Genomic DNA, 14,552 nt, shown 5'->3' with positions numbered 1-14,552 from the left:
TCAGCTCCTTACGACTGAGTTAAAAACCCAAACCTCAGGAACAGCAGAAGGTGGGGCTCTGACATACCAGGCAAGGGGCCTGCCCAGTGGACTTGGACATGGCCACGGGGAGCCTACGTGGCTGGAAGTGCTAAGCTGAACCAGCAACAGCTGCTGCGGGGACAGGGGCAGAGGCACAGCCTGCAGGAGCTGCCAACACACTTGATCTTAACTCAAAGAAGATTGTAAGTGCTTGTTTAAGCCAATTTCAAGGATCTGCCCAGCTGAAGCCTAGACAGAAAGTTGAGATAGCAAAGCAACAGAAAAGAGATCAAATACATTCTACATAGCCCTTACATCACAGAGGGCCTGGAAGAAGTGTTCTCCAGTGGAGGGCTACTTTTTCCCCACAGCATATGGCAAAAAGGGGGTTAAGCCAGAGACTCATGAAGACTCTGGTTGGAGGGCCCAGAATGAACCCATTATCCCTGGGCATAAGCCCTGAGAGGGAGAAAACCCCAACAGCAGTCACGAGAAAAATGACGATTTTGGCAACCGTTCCCCAAGTTCTTACCTCCCCAAGAGGAACAGTGGACGATGATGCGGACACAATAGTGAAGAAGACAGGACACCAGCAGCACCCAGCAGGAGAGGGGCTGATCTTCCAAATTCACTGCTGCTCTGAGTTAAGGAGCCCTGGACCGGGGGCTACTGAACACTTAAAAACCAACTCTTTTGACCAGGCACACTGGCTCACGCCTGTAATCCCAGCACTTTGGGAGGCCGAGGTGGGTGAATCACCTGAGGTCAGGAGTTCGAGGCCAGCCTGGCCAACATGATGAAACCCTGTCTCTACTAAAAATACAAAAATTAGCCAGGTGTGGTGGCGGGCACCTGTAATCCCAGCTACTCGGGAGGCTGAGGCAGGAGAATCGCTTGAACCCAGGAGGCAGAGGTTAACAACCCTTTTGTTTTTTGTTTCTTGAGACGGAGTCTCACTCTGTTGCCCAGGCTGGAGTGCAGTGGTGCAATCACGGCTCACAGCAACCTCCGCCTCCTGGGTTCATGCAATTCTCCTGCCTCAGCCTCCTAAGTAGCTGGGACTACCGGCACGCACCACCATGCCCGGCTAATTTTTGTATTTTTCATAGAGATGGCTAATTTTTGTATTTTTCACCATGTTGGCTAGGCTGGTCTCGAACTCCTGACCTCAAGTAATTCACCAACCTCGGCCTCCCAAAATGCTGGGATTACAGGCGTGACCCACTTCGCCTGGCCGAAAAACCAACTCTTCTACAGTAAGTTTTCCCCAGAAGCTAATAGAACATTCCTCACTACATTAGGTGTCAGAAGCCCTGAATTCCAGCCTGATCCTGGTGGCCCTTTATGATACTGAAAAATATTTATTTTGTCTTAAAGTTTCCTGGCATACAACAATCCTTGGAACCTCCACAGTGATGTCTTTTGTGGGCTAATGAGGTGACTGGTAGCTGAGATTCCCTAGGTGGCTTCAGGATGGGAGCTAGGCACTTCAAACACCAAGGCAGGATTAGAGGGTTGGGAATTTCAGCCCGACTCCCAAACCTCTGCGGAGGCGGGGGCTGCAGGCCAAGGGGATCACTTGAGGCCAAGGGTTTGGGACCCGCCTGGTCTCTAAAAAAAAAAATTAATTAAAAAAAAATTACTTGGGCGTAGTGGTATGCACCTAGCTACCTGGGAGACTGAGGTGGGAGGACTGCTTGAACCCAGGAGTTGGAGGCTGCAGTTAGCTATGATCGCACAGCTGCACTCCAGCCTGGGCAACAGAGTGAGACCCTGTCTCTACAAAAAACAAAAAAATTAAAATTTTAAAAAAATAAAATAAATGTAACTGTTTACCCTCAGTAAGCAGCTACAAAGTGCACCCCAAGTTGGAGGCACACCATGCTGAGATGGGTGAGCTCACCTGGGCCAGCACCATGTCCCAGCCCTGCCCTCCAAGGCCTCCTGCACACAGTCTCTTTCCTGCCCGCCACCACACTGGTCCAGGCCCAGATCACAGCCCTGCTACAGGCTCTGAGGTCATTTTCTAAGGCTCAGTTCTGTTCATGTTTCCACATCCTGGATGTGTCACGAGCTAACACTATAAACACTTTAGCCTAGAACTCAAAACCCATCATGATCTGACCTTTACCCCCCTTTCTAACCTGGTTTCCCACTGGTTCCTTCATGCCCAGCTTGCTAATCTCCTCCCACCCTTGATGTCAACGCTACCACCTCCCAGGTGTGGCAGGGTAAGAAATCTATCTTTGGTGTCTGCCTCTGGCTCCTAGCACAGACCTCCGAAAGCCCTTGGAATTTGGAGTGATGGGGTGAAAGGAACATCTCTTGTTATTCATCATAAGCCGCTTTCAAGCATACCTAAGTTTATGCCAATGCGGTGACTCTTGGAAAAGGGGGGCTGGTTACCAGGGGAACCAACCAGGTGATGAGAGAGGGTTGGAATTTGCCAGTCCAGAAAGGGGAGAGGCACTGGAGGTTGAGTCAGTCACCAATGACCAGTGATTTACATCAATCATGGAATCTCCATAAAAACCCTAATTGGAGGGGTCTGGGGAGTTTCCAGTTGGTGAACACCTGGAGATGAGGGAGGTTGGGCACCCGGAGAGGACAGCACGCTCCCCTGCTACCTCACCCCACCCTACACCTCGCCCTATGCAACTCTTCTATTTGGCTGTTCCTGAGTTGTATTTGTCATAATAAAACTGTAAACATAAGTGTCTCCCTAGATTCTGTGAGCCATTATCGCAAACGATCAAACGTGTGTTGGGGTGGTGTGAACCCTCAAAGGATGGCCAGTCGGCCAAAAGCACGAGCCACAACCTAGGACTTGTGACTGGCGTCTGAAGTGGAGGGGGTGTGGGGAGCGGTCTTGTGGAACTGTCCTCAACCCGTGGGGTCTGCAATACCTGCACATAGTGTCACAGGTGAATTCTAGGACACACAGGTGTCCAAGAATTGGAGAACTGCTTAATGAGAAGGAAAAACCCACACATGTGTGAGGTGTGGAGCGTAAGCTGCCATTTTCCTTCACCTCCAGCCCTTGATGTCAACACCGTCATCTTCAGGGTAGTGTTCTGGCTGGCATGTCTGCTCAGCCACCGTCCGTGCCTTCAGAGCAGGACACTTCCCCATGCCTCAAGTTTGGACGCATGCTCATGTGTCCATCATGTCTTCCCCCAGGTGGGCTGGGTGTCTCCATCTCTAAACTCACACAGCATTGATTTGGTCTCTGCTTACAGGATACAGGGAGTGTCTCCCAAAGCTGGGCCTGAAGCTCAACTCAGCCACTTAATTCGCTGAATGGCCCTGGGTGAGAAAATTAAAATGTCTGACCCCATCTCACTGAGGTCAGGAGGATAGATGGTGGTAACACACATCTAAAACGCTTGCCGTGTTTTCCATTCTTTTCACCCATAACACTATGAGTTCCTTGAGTGAAATGTTTTTGCCTCTCTCAGAGAGCCTAGCACCATGAGTTACATTCAGCAGGAGCTAAAAGAAAATGTATTCCTTAAAAAAGGAAGAAAAGGCCAGGCGCAGTGTCTCACGCCTGTAATCTCAGCACTTTGGGAGGCCGAGGCGTGCGGATCACAAGGTCAGGAGATCGAGACCATCCTGACTAACATGGTGAAACCCCATCTCTACTTAAAATACAAAAAATTAGCCAGGCATGGTGGTGGGCGCCTGTAGTCCCAGCTACTTGGGAGGCTGAGGCAGGAGAATGGCGTGAACCCAGGAGGCAGAGGTTGCAGTGAGCAGGCATCGCACCACTGCACTCCAGCCTGGGCAACAGAGCAAAACTGTGTCTCAAAAAAGAAAAAAAGAAAAAAAAAATTTATGTTTCAGATCCATTCATGACAGTTGATGAGCAGTTAGTTGTAGCTAAGAACCTGGTCCAGATCAGGGTATGTGTGTGTGTTGTGTGTATACTTTCAAAACCAGGAAAATTTGGAATAAAAATTGAGGTTTACTATGTTTAAACTCATCAAAATTTCTAATGAAGTTGTTTTTTCACTAGAATGTAATATGGTGGTTACCTGGGCCTGGGGGTCAGGGGGTTGGGGGGACTTTTGTCAAAGGATACAAAATTTCAGCTGGGAGGAAAAAGTTCGAGAGATCTATTGTACAACATAGTGACTATGCTCAATAACAATGTATATGTTCTCAAAAATTGCTAAGACAGTCGATTTTAAGCATTCTCACTACAAAACAAGTATGTTAAGTAATACATATATTAACTAGATCAATTTAGTCATTCCACAATGTATACGTATTTCCAAATAACATATGGTACATGATAATAAATAAAAAGGAAGAAAATTCTGACAAATGCTATAGTGTAGATGAACCATAAGGAAATTATGCTGAGTAGAATAAGGTAATCTCAACAGGCTAAGTACTGTATGATGCTACTTATGGGAAGCCCTTAGAGTAGATAAATTCAGGAACAAAGTAGAATGGTAGGTGTCAGGGGCTGGGGGGAGAGGGAAGGAGGAGTTGTGGGGGTTTTGTTATGTTTTTTGTTTTTGATTTTTTGTTTTGTTTTGTTTTTTTGAGACAGAGTCTTGCTGTATCACCCAGGCTGGAGTGCAATGGCACCATCTCGGCTCACTACAGCCTCCACCTCCTGGGTTCCGGTGATTCTCCTGCCTCAGCCTCCAGAGTAGCTGGGATTAAAGGTGCACACCACTGCGTCCAGCTAATTTTGTATGTTTAGTAGAAACGGAGTTTCACCATGTTGGTCAGGCTGGTCTTGAACTCCTGACCACAGGTGATCCACCACCTTGGCCTCCAAAAGTGCTAGGATTATAGGTGTGAGCCACCATACCCAGACTGGTGTGTGTGTGTGTGTGTGTGTGTTTTAAGACAAGTCTCGCTCTGCTATCCAGGCTGGAGTGCAGTGGTGCAATTACCGTTTATCTGATTTTCAAATCATTTCACCATTTTCAGTTATATGAGCTGTTAATGACAGTAACTATCCCATAAATTTAGTATAGATACCCCAGATTGTTCTGAGGGAGAAACTCTATTTTGAGTCCTGGATGATTCGGTTCCAGTCTTCCTAATTTCCTTATGCTTGCCATTACAGTGCACTGTATATGGCACTGTGAGGAAGACAGAATTCTGATTCTCAAATTCACCTGCTGGTACTGTAAGGACATTTTAACAGACCTCCTAAATTTAACCGACTAGGGTGTTTTGTTTTTCTTTAAGAAACATTTGAAAATCATCCTCCCGAAAGGGAATATTTTATTCATGCCAGTTTAAGTAGTGACAGGAAAATATTCAGTACTTAAAATGGAATTTTTTAAAAAAAAACGGTCAGCATGAATTTCCAAAGGCATCTGGAAAATTGGCAAAAGAATTAAGAATGTGAAAAGCAACCGGTGATCCCAGCTGGGGTGAAACTGCCTTCCTGTGGAAACCCTGAATAGAAGATAAGCTTCTAAGATTGATTGCTTGATGTATTTTCTTCACGTGTCATACCAACCTAAGACTGCTTTAGGAATTCCCACAGACAATCCCCTGGAAAGTTAATTTACATAGTGATTCCAATTTAATCAGAGAAAAAAAAGCGCACACCTACAGCTTGTTCCCAGGGCCCCACACGAGCTTGAAGTATTTTATTTTGTATTGAGAATAACAAGAATCCAGGCAAAGATCTTAAAAGTTCAATCTTTCCCCTCTACCCTTCACGGCCAAAAGACTGAGATACCAACATATCATGGCCTGAGAAAGGGTTTTCCTCATTCACGAGAGAAGACAGTGTTGGCCCAACACTGAGCTCCGGAGTTTGCCAGAACTGAGCTTGGACCCCTTCCCACCTCCTACTCACTCAATGCTGGACTCTGAGCACATTAGTTGACCCCACACAGAATCCCATCAAGTTGATTCATAAAGTCAGGACTATGCACAGCATCCTCTATTCACGCACGCTGAGCCTGAGTTCATTCTGAATCTAGTGGGCCAGAAGGATGGCTCCGTGGGGACAGCTGGACCTGTATTCCAGGCTTGGATAGGTGATTCGCTCACTAGCTGTGTGATCTCAGGCAAGTCCCTCAACCCTTCTGGGTTCCCCTTTCCTCCTGGGTCCTTTACACGTTCGACTAGAAGCTTCTGCTCCCACGTGACATGACCCAAGGGGGAACACAGAGACTGGAAACAGGCAGGCTGCACAAGTCCCGGAGCTCATGGTTAGCCCTGGCCCTGCACTCTTACCTGGGTTTTGCCTGGGCACAATGGACCCTATTCTACCCTCAACTAGTTGTAGGATCTTGAGTAATGGGGCTTAACTTCTGTGCCTGATGATAAAGATAGTTTAGAGACAGACGCAGAGACAGATATAGCGACAGAGATAAAGACAGAGACAGAGAGAGATACAATGTCTCTTCTAGCTCTAGAATTCTACTTATATGAGAAATTCCTTCCATTCTGAATAAAACAGAAACTAAGGTTGAGCAAAGTGGCTCGTTCCTATAATCCCAGCAATTAGGAAGCTGAGACAGGAGGATCACTTGAGGCCAGGAGTTTGAGACCAGTCTAGGCAATGGAGCAAGACCCCATCTTTTTTTTTAATTTTTAAAAAATAGAGACAACTACTTTATAGTTCTTCGGCCACTGGTGCAAATCACTAGCAAATGCAGTATGAAAATTTTGCATCAGCCTAGAATAAGGACACCGTGCAGTACAAGCGCTTTATAAAAGGTAAAAATATGACAGACACAGGACTGTTCATTCCTCCAGAACAGTTTATTGGTCATGCACATGTCCTCAAATTAAATTCCCCCCAAGACCACCAGCCACCTCCAAAAGTTAAACTCACCTTGCCCCATGGGGCAGTACCTCCCATGCACAGCACAAAGATGACCCACAGGAAAAACAGCCTTCTCTTTGAGGCTCAAGGAGATGTTCTACTACCAGTGCCTATGATGAATTCATCCCTTCCACTGACCTAAATGCAGATAGAAGGCATCAAAAAAAAAATCAAATGACAATCCAAAGCCACAGATTTTGTGACCATTTTGCTCTCAATCCTATTCCCCAAAAAGGAAGCACCTTCAGACAGTAGGTGACAAGGACACTGTGTCCAGAGAGGGCGTTTTCATCTAACTACAACTTTCAAACTCACGGCCATTAACATTCACCCAAAATAACTGGACGGTCGCCAACCAGGAAAGGGCACGTTACTAAAACCGGCCCTCCAGCCTCCGAGAGGCTCAGCAGAATTCTGCTTGCTGTGAGTAGGGAAGGAAGCAAGGTCTGTTTATTCTGCCAACGTGCAGAGAGGCACAGTAACTAGGTCACGTTCTCACTCAGGCCTGGATGAAACCACCTGGATGCTCCAAGCCCTCGACCCTGTGGTGCTGGGCAGAAGCTGAGTCTCCTGCACTGAGCACCTCTCCTTGAAGCCTGAAGACGCCTCTGGCCACACACCCCAAGGACAGCAGTGTCGGGATGTTCCCAGAATCCTTGATGTCCCAAAGAGCCTGTCCCAAGAGCAATGGGCAGAACATGAGCCTTGGTCTAGGCACAGACCCAGGGCTGGCACACGCCACCGCCAACCACCTGCCACCCAAGCCCCTCAGCCCCCTCTGCAGGGAGTTCAAGCAGTAACTGACCACACACACACCCCCACGCCACCCTAGCATAGAGAACACTTAAATCTGGAGCTGGTGGAATCACCAGAAACCCAAATAATTAGCCTCTCTCTAAGCAGAAGCTGATGGAAGCTCACAGTTGACCCATCTCGCCTCTTCCTCCAGACCTTGGACAGATCGGACAGGAAGGACCTTCCATGAAGTATGGTGGTGTCTCCATCAGCTCCGGGATGTAAATCACACAGACGACACGACAATGTGCTTCCCAAGTGAAATCGCAAGCCACGCCTTTACCGCAGGCTCATCAAGTGTTTTCCTCCAACGACAGGCTTTCTAGAACAGCATGACGTGCCTCCAGGGGAGCGTGGTAACAAAATCACATTCGTGCTGCATCTCATGACTTCCTAAGCGGTGGGATGGTTTTCCCTTCACAGCAGACAAACCTCGCATTGCCACACAGTATCTGAAAAACTGCTGGAGCCTCTAGCCCCAGGTAATGACGGAGCTCTCTTTGAGCCCGGCAGAAGTCTCCCAAGTAGGCATTTTTAACAATTTATTAATTCGAAACGCATGCAGGTGCGATGTGTTTTTGCTCTTGCCTTTTAACCTCTGCAATTAGCAGACAGGTATGTTTTCTTGTGCCTCTTAACAGCCCCCAACAGAGAAGACAAAACACTCAGACTGCCAAAAGCATTTCCTGGGCCAAGAAGGCACACCAGCATAGACGAAGGCTTTTTTCTCTGCTGTAAACCAGTTTTTGCCTCTGCTCTAAACCTCGACACTCTTATTGACAGACAGAGAATCTAGAAGCTGGAGTCTGGGGGAAAAGCTGAAAGCAAGAAAACGTTAAGTTTCAAGGTTGATTCGGGGAGAATTCGACAGTAACAAGGGCTTGGGCCGGGCACGGTGGCTCACACGTGTAATCTCTGCACTTTGGGAGGTCAAGGCGAGCGGATCACCTGAGGTCAGGAGTTCGAGATCAGCCTGGCCAACATGACAAAACCCCATCTCTACTAAAAACGCAAAAATTAGCCAGGCACGGCAGCACACACACGCCTGTACTTCCAGCTATTTGGGAGGCTGAGCCAGGGTCTTCTTTGGTGAGCGTAATTCTGGAGACGATCCCAGAAGCCTCCTGAGAGTCACCTCAACCTACTCAAAGAACAAGCAAAGATGCCGGGCTGGCAAGATGCCTACAGAAAGGGAGGTTCCCGGGGGAGAAAAGAGCTGAGGCTTCTTCCCTCCCACAATGGGCTCCATCTGCTCACTCACTCATGACAGCAACTAAGCATTGGTGGGGCGCCAGCAGGGGCGAAAGGGAAATTTTTCAGCCCAATCTTTCACAATGAATAAAAAATAGTTCAGAACTTACATCCCGATAGAGGATAGTTACCATTTATTGAGCAATTATTATGACATAAAGATACACACACAGGCCAGGTACGGTAGCTCATGCCTGTAATGCTAGCATTTTAGGAGGCTGGGGTGGGCATGGATCGCTTGAGCACAGGAGTTCGAGACCAGGCTGAGCAACATAGCGAGAACCCATCTCTACCAAACAAAATACAAAAATTAGCCAGGGTTCCAGCTACTCAGGAGGCTGAAGTGGGAGGGTCACTTGAGCCTTGTGGGTTGAGCCGAGATTGCATGACTGCACTCCAGCCTGGGCCACGGAGCCAGACCCTGTCTCAAAAAAAAAGCAACCGAGATACACATAACTTTCATTAATAGTTTACAATGTCTATATATATATATATATATAAAATATTATATTATATATATAATATATAATATATGTTATATATATAATATAATATTATTTATATATATAATATATATATTATATAATACATAATATATAATATATTGTATAATACATAATATATAATATATTGTATAATACATAATATATAATATATTGTATAATACATAATATATAATATATTGTATAATACATAATATATAATATATTGTATAATACATAATATATAATATATTGTATAATACATAATATATAATATATTGTATAATACATAATATATAATATATTGTATAATACATAATATATAATATATTGTATAATACATAATATATAATATATTGTATAATACATAATATATAATATATTGTATAATACATAATATATAATATATTGTATAATACATAATATATAATATATTGTATAATATATAATATATAATATATTGTATAATATATAATATATAATATATTGTATAATATATAATATATAATATATTGTATAATATATAATATATAATATATAATATATAAAATATATATAATATATATTATACATAAAATATATAATATATATAATATATAAAATATATATATTATATATAATATATATATTATATATAATATATAATATATATATTATATATATATCAAACTCAATGAAAGTTAGCCATTATATATTATACATATAATGTGTGTGCCAAAGCATGGAGGCTGTCACTACTCTATGAATAGCAATAATTGTAAAATGAAATATGTAACGGTAACTTTTTTTTTTTTTTTTTTTGAGATCGAGTCTCTCTTGGACGCCCAGGCTGGAGGGCAGTGGTGTAATCTCAGCTCACTGCAACATCCGCCTCCTGGGTTTAAGCAATTCTCCTGCCTCACCCTCCTGAGTAGCTGGGACTACAGGTGCCCGCCATCACTCCTGGCTAATTTTTTTGTATTTTTAGTAGAGACGGGGTTTCACCATGTTGGCCAGGCTGGTCTCAAACACCTGACCTCAAGTGATCCGCCCGCCTCAGCTTCCCAAAGTGCTGGGATTACAGGCGTGAGCTACTGCGCCCAGCCGAGTAAAGTTATCTTCATAGTTCTACATTATTATTATTTTTTATTAAAGTATCAAAACATTATATTGTATGTGAATTTACTTCAAACTTCTCTTTCTGCTAACTAGTGCATGATTATTATAGAAAATCTAGGAAACACATCAAGGCAAGAGGGAGAAAATTAAAGTCATCTGTCATTTCAACACCTTCAGATGACTGCTGTTAATATCGTGAATGTACACACACTTCCAGCCCTCTCCCTATAAATATAATTACAAATGTTCTTCCACAAAATTGGGATCATATTATTTGTTAACTTATTTTTTACATTAAGCAGTATATTGTCTGCCCACGTCCTTCAATAACATTCTGCATCGCAACTTAAAGTCTGCAGAGTATCCCATAATATTGATGTGCCATAGTTTATTTTACATTATTAAATTAGTAGTTTCATTTTTTTTTTTTTTGAGGCAGGGTTTTTGTTTTTTTTTTTGAGACAGGGTTTGTCAGTTTGTGGCCCAGGCTGGAGTGCAGTGGAGTGGTACAATCTCAGCTCACTGCAACCTCCACCTCTGGGCTTCAAGCAATCCTCCTATTGGTCTCCAGAGTAGCTGGGACCATAGGCACACACCACCATACCCAACTAATTTTTGTATTTCTTGTAGAGACAGGGTCTCACTATGTTGCCCAGACTAGTCTTAAACTTCTGAGCTCAAGCAGTCGGTCCACCTTGGCCTACCAAAGTGCTGGAATTACATACAGGAGCCACCACCCTTGGCTCTATTTGAGCTTTCAGTTGCCATAGGAAATATTCCATAGATTGACTGCTTTTTTTGTAAAAGCTTCATTGAGATACAATCCAAAATTCACCAATTTAAAGTGTACAATTCAGGCCGGGCACAGTGGCTCAAGCCTGTAATCCCAGCATTTTGGGAGGCCAAGGCAGGTGGATCACCTGAGGTCAGGAGTTCAAGACCAGCGTGACCAACATGCTGAAACCCAGTTTCTACTAAAAATACAAAAATAGCCAGGCGCAGTGGCGCATGCCTATAAGCCCAGCTACTTGAGAGGCTGAGGCAAGAGAATCGCTTGAACCCAGGTGGTGGAGGTTGCAGTGAGCCAAGACTGCACCATTGCACTCCAGCCTGGGCAACAAGAGCGAATCTCCATCTTAAAAAAAAAAAAAAAAGTACAATTCAATGGTTCTCAGTATAATTACAGAACTGTGTAATGACCATCACAATCAATTTTGGAACATTTTCATCTTTTCTCCCCAAGAAACACTGTACCTTTGATCAGTGATTTTCCATTACTCTTCAACTATCTTCCAACCCCCAGCCTTAGGCAACCACTAATCTACTTTCTGTGTCAATAAATTTGTCTACTCTGGATATTTTATATAAATGGAATCACACAATATGTAGTTTCTTGTGACCGGCTTCTTTCACTTAGCAAAATGTTTTCAAGGTTCAGCCATGAGTAGTAGCATATATCAATGCTTAATTCATTTTTACAGCCAAATATCACATCATTGTATGGATACATACACTTTCTTTTTCCATTCATCCACTGATAAACATTTAAGTTGTTTCTGCTCTTTGGCTACATCAATAACACTGCCATGAACATTCATATACAGGTTTTCATATGGGCACATATTTTCATTTCTCTTAGATGTATACCTAGGAACAGAATGGCTGGCTCATTTAGTAATGTCATGTTGAATCTCTTGAGGAACAACTGCTTTCCAAAGCAGCTTCACCATTTTACATCCACACCAGCAGCCTGGGAATGTTCTAGCCTCTCTACATCTTCACCAACACTTGTTATTATCTATCTTTTTATTACAGTCATCCTAGCGGGTATGAAGTGACATCTAATTGTGGTTTTGATTTGCATTTCCCTGATGGCTAAAGATGTTGGGCATCTTTTCATGTACCTTCTTTGGAGAAATGCCTATTCATATCCTTGGCACATTTTTAATTGGGTTATCTATTAATTATTGAGTTATAAAAGTTTTTAACGTATTTTAGATTCGAGCCCTTTACAGATTTTCAAAACACATTTCCCATTCTGTGAGGTGTCTTTTCACTGTCTTGATGGTATCCTTTGATGCACAATTTTTGATGAAATACAATGTATCTATTTCTGTTGCTTGTGCTTTCAAGGCATAAAAATTTACACCTATGTTTTCTTCTAAGAGTTTTATAGTTTTAGTTCTTATATTAGGTCACTGACCCATTTTGAGTTAATTTTTACATACAGTGTGAGACAATGGTCCAAATTCACTCTTTTATATATGAATATCTAGTTGCTCCAGCACTATTTTTTCAAAAGACTATTCTTCCCATCACTGAATTATCTTAACCAATAAGATAGTCAAAAGAAAATAAACCATAAATGTGAGAGTTTATTTCTGGACTCTCAATTCTAGTCCACTGATCTATACACCAGGACCACACTGTCTTGATTACTGTAGCTCTGTAGTAAGTTTTTAAAGTCATCCAACTTTGCTCTTCTTTTTCAAGACTGTTTTGGCTATTTTGGGTTCCCTGCATTTCCATATGAATTTCAGGATCACCATCTCAGTTTCTGCAGAAAGGGCAAGCTGGGATTTTGAAAGGTATTATGTTTAATCTATAGATTAATTTGGGGAGTTTTGCTATCTCCACAACATTGTCTTCCAATCCATAGACACAGGACGTCTTTCCATTTATTTAAGTCTTCATTAATTTCTTTCAATGATGTTTTGTAGTTTGCAATGTGCAAGACTTGAACTTCTTCAGTCAAATTTACTCCTAAATATCTTATTCTTATTGATGATATTATAAACGAGATTGTTCTCTTAATTTCTTTTTTTATTTTTCCTTGCTAGCATATACATATATAATTCATTTTTGTATGCGGATCTTGGATCTTGCAGTCTTGATGAACTCGTTTATTAAATGGAATAGTTATCTAGGTGATTCCTTAGGATTTTCTCTCTACAGGATCATCTCATCTGCAAATAGAGATCGTTTTACTTCTTCCTTTACAATCTGGATACCTTTTATTTCATTTTCTAACTACGCTGGCTAGAACCTCCTCTACAAAGTTGAATGGGGGTGGTGAGAGCAGACACTCTTGCGTTGCTCCTGAGGCTAGTTAAGGTAAAGCGTTCATTCTTTCTCCATTAAGTGTGATTTTAGCTCTGTGAGTAGACTTTTTAAAACTATTTGTGTAAAAGGTTATTTTGCTGTTATGTCCATTCATAAAAGGACCTAAGTATGCTTATTTCCCAATACACAACTTCCTTAATATTTAGTTATCTTACAGATTTTCAACATTCTTTATGCTTGTACTAGGTAAGAAACAGAAAATAACATGCTCGAGTAATTCTGAAGTTCAAGAAGATTTGAAATGGGCGTATTTAATAAAACCCAATGTCTGTGGTGAAATAAACACCTGCTAATATAAAGTCCAAGCAATGGACATTCATGTCAATTCGACATTTCCCCGAGTTGCAAGTCACTCAATTTACTGCTGAAAAGAAAGGCTTTATTCTGAGCACGTTCTGAAATTCTGCACCAATTTTCCTGCTTCGACATTCCCTGAGTTCTTATTCTGTTGCTCACCAAAATTAGTTCCACCACAAAAAGCTCTTTACAGTAACAACAACAACAAAAAAATTGGAAAGATCTATTCTAATTTTATTTAAATCTATAAATCCTAAAACAAAGAGGGATTTGACACTTAGCTAATTTAATTATTTAGTACCAAATACTTCAGATAAAAAAACTACACCCGGAAACCTGGATTATGTGGTTTGATGCTCTAAACAAATTATATTAGAGCAACAGCTTGGTTAGCTAGAATAGATAGAGAGAAGTGCAGGGGAAATGTGTGCACATTGGAAGAACTGGCTTCAAATCCCAGATCTGTCCATTACTAGCTGTGCTTCCTCGGACAACTTATTTCTCTTCCATGTGCCAACTACAAAAAAAAAAAAAAAATTGCTACTTGCAGGGATGTTGTACAGATTAAATGACACATTTAATCAAAGTGCTAGGAAGGAACACAGAAAGTGCTATTATTACTTGAAGTCATAGTTGTTTGTTTGTTTGTTTGTTTGAGATGAAGTCTCACT

The 14,552-nt window shown here is 42.3% G+C and overlaps 1 protein-coding gene across 5 annotated transcripts in view; it reads right to left on the bottom strand.

Moving 5' to 3' along the window:
- CAMK1D (calcium/calmodulin dependent protein kinase ID) overlaps nucleotides 1-14,552 on the bottom strand; it is a 487,292-nt gene that overhangs the window by 438,516 nt on the left and 34,224 nt on the right. Inside the window, exon 1 of one of the 5 annotated variants that reach the window (XM_019035267.4) lies at nucleotides 7,787-7,932. The exons of 3 other annotated variants lie outside the window; for them this stretch is intronic. In XM_019035267.4, coding sequence (XP_018890812.2) covers nucleotides 7,787-7,839 — 53 coding nt within the window. In that variant the 5' untranslated portion in view covers nucleotides 7,840-7,932. Of the gene's footprint in view, nucleotides 1-7,756; nucleotides 7,933-14,552 lie in introns of those variants that run through there. One more of the 5 variants, XM_055352329.2, reaches the window with a different exon arrangement.

Source organism: Gorilla gorilla, chromosome 8 (genome assembly GCF_029281585.2).
Source record: "Gorilla gorilla gorilla isolate KB3781 chromosome 8, NHGRI_mGorGor1-v2.1_pri, whole genome shotgun sequence".
NCBI lineage: Eukaryota > Metazoa > Chordata > Mammalia > Primates > Hominidae > Gorilla > Gorilla gorilla.
The sequence above is the reverse complement of the archived record's forward strand: the minus strand, read 5'-3'. Positions and strand labels throughout refer to the sequence as shown.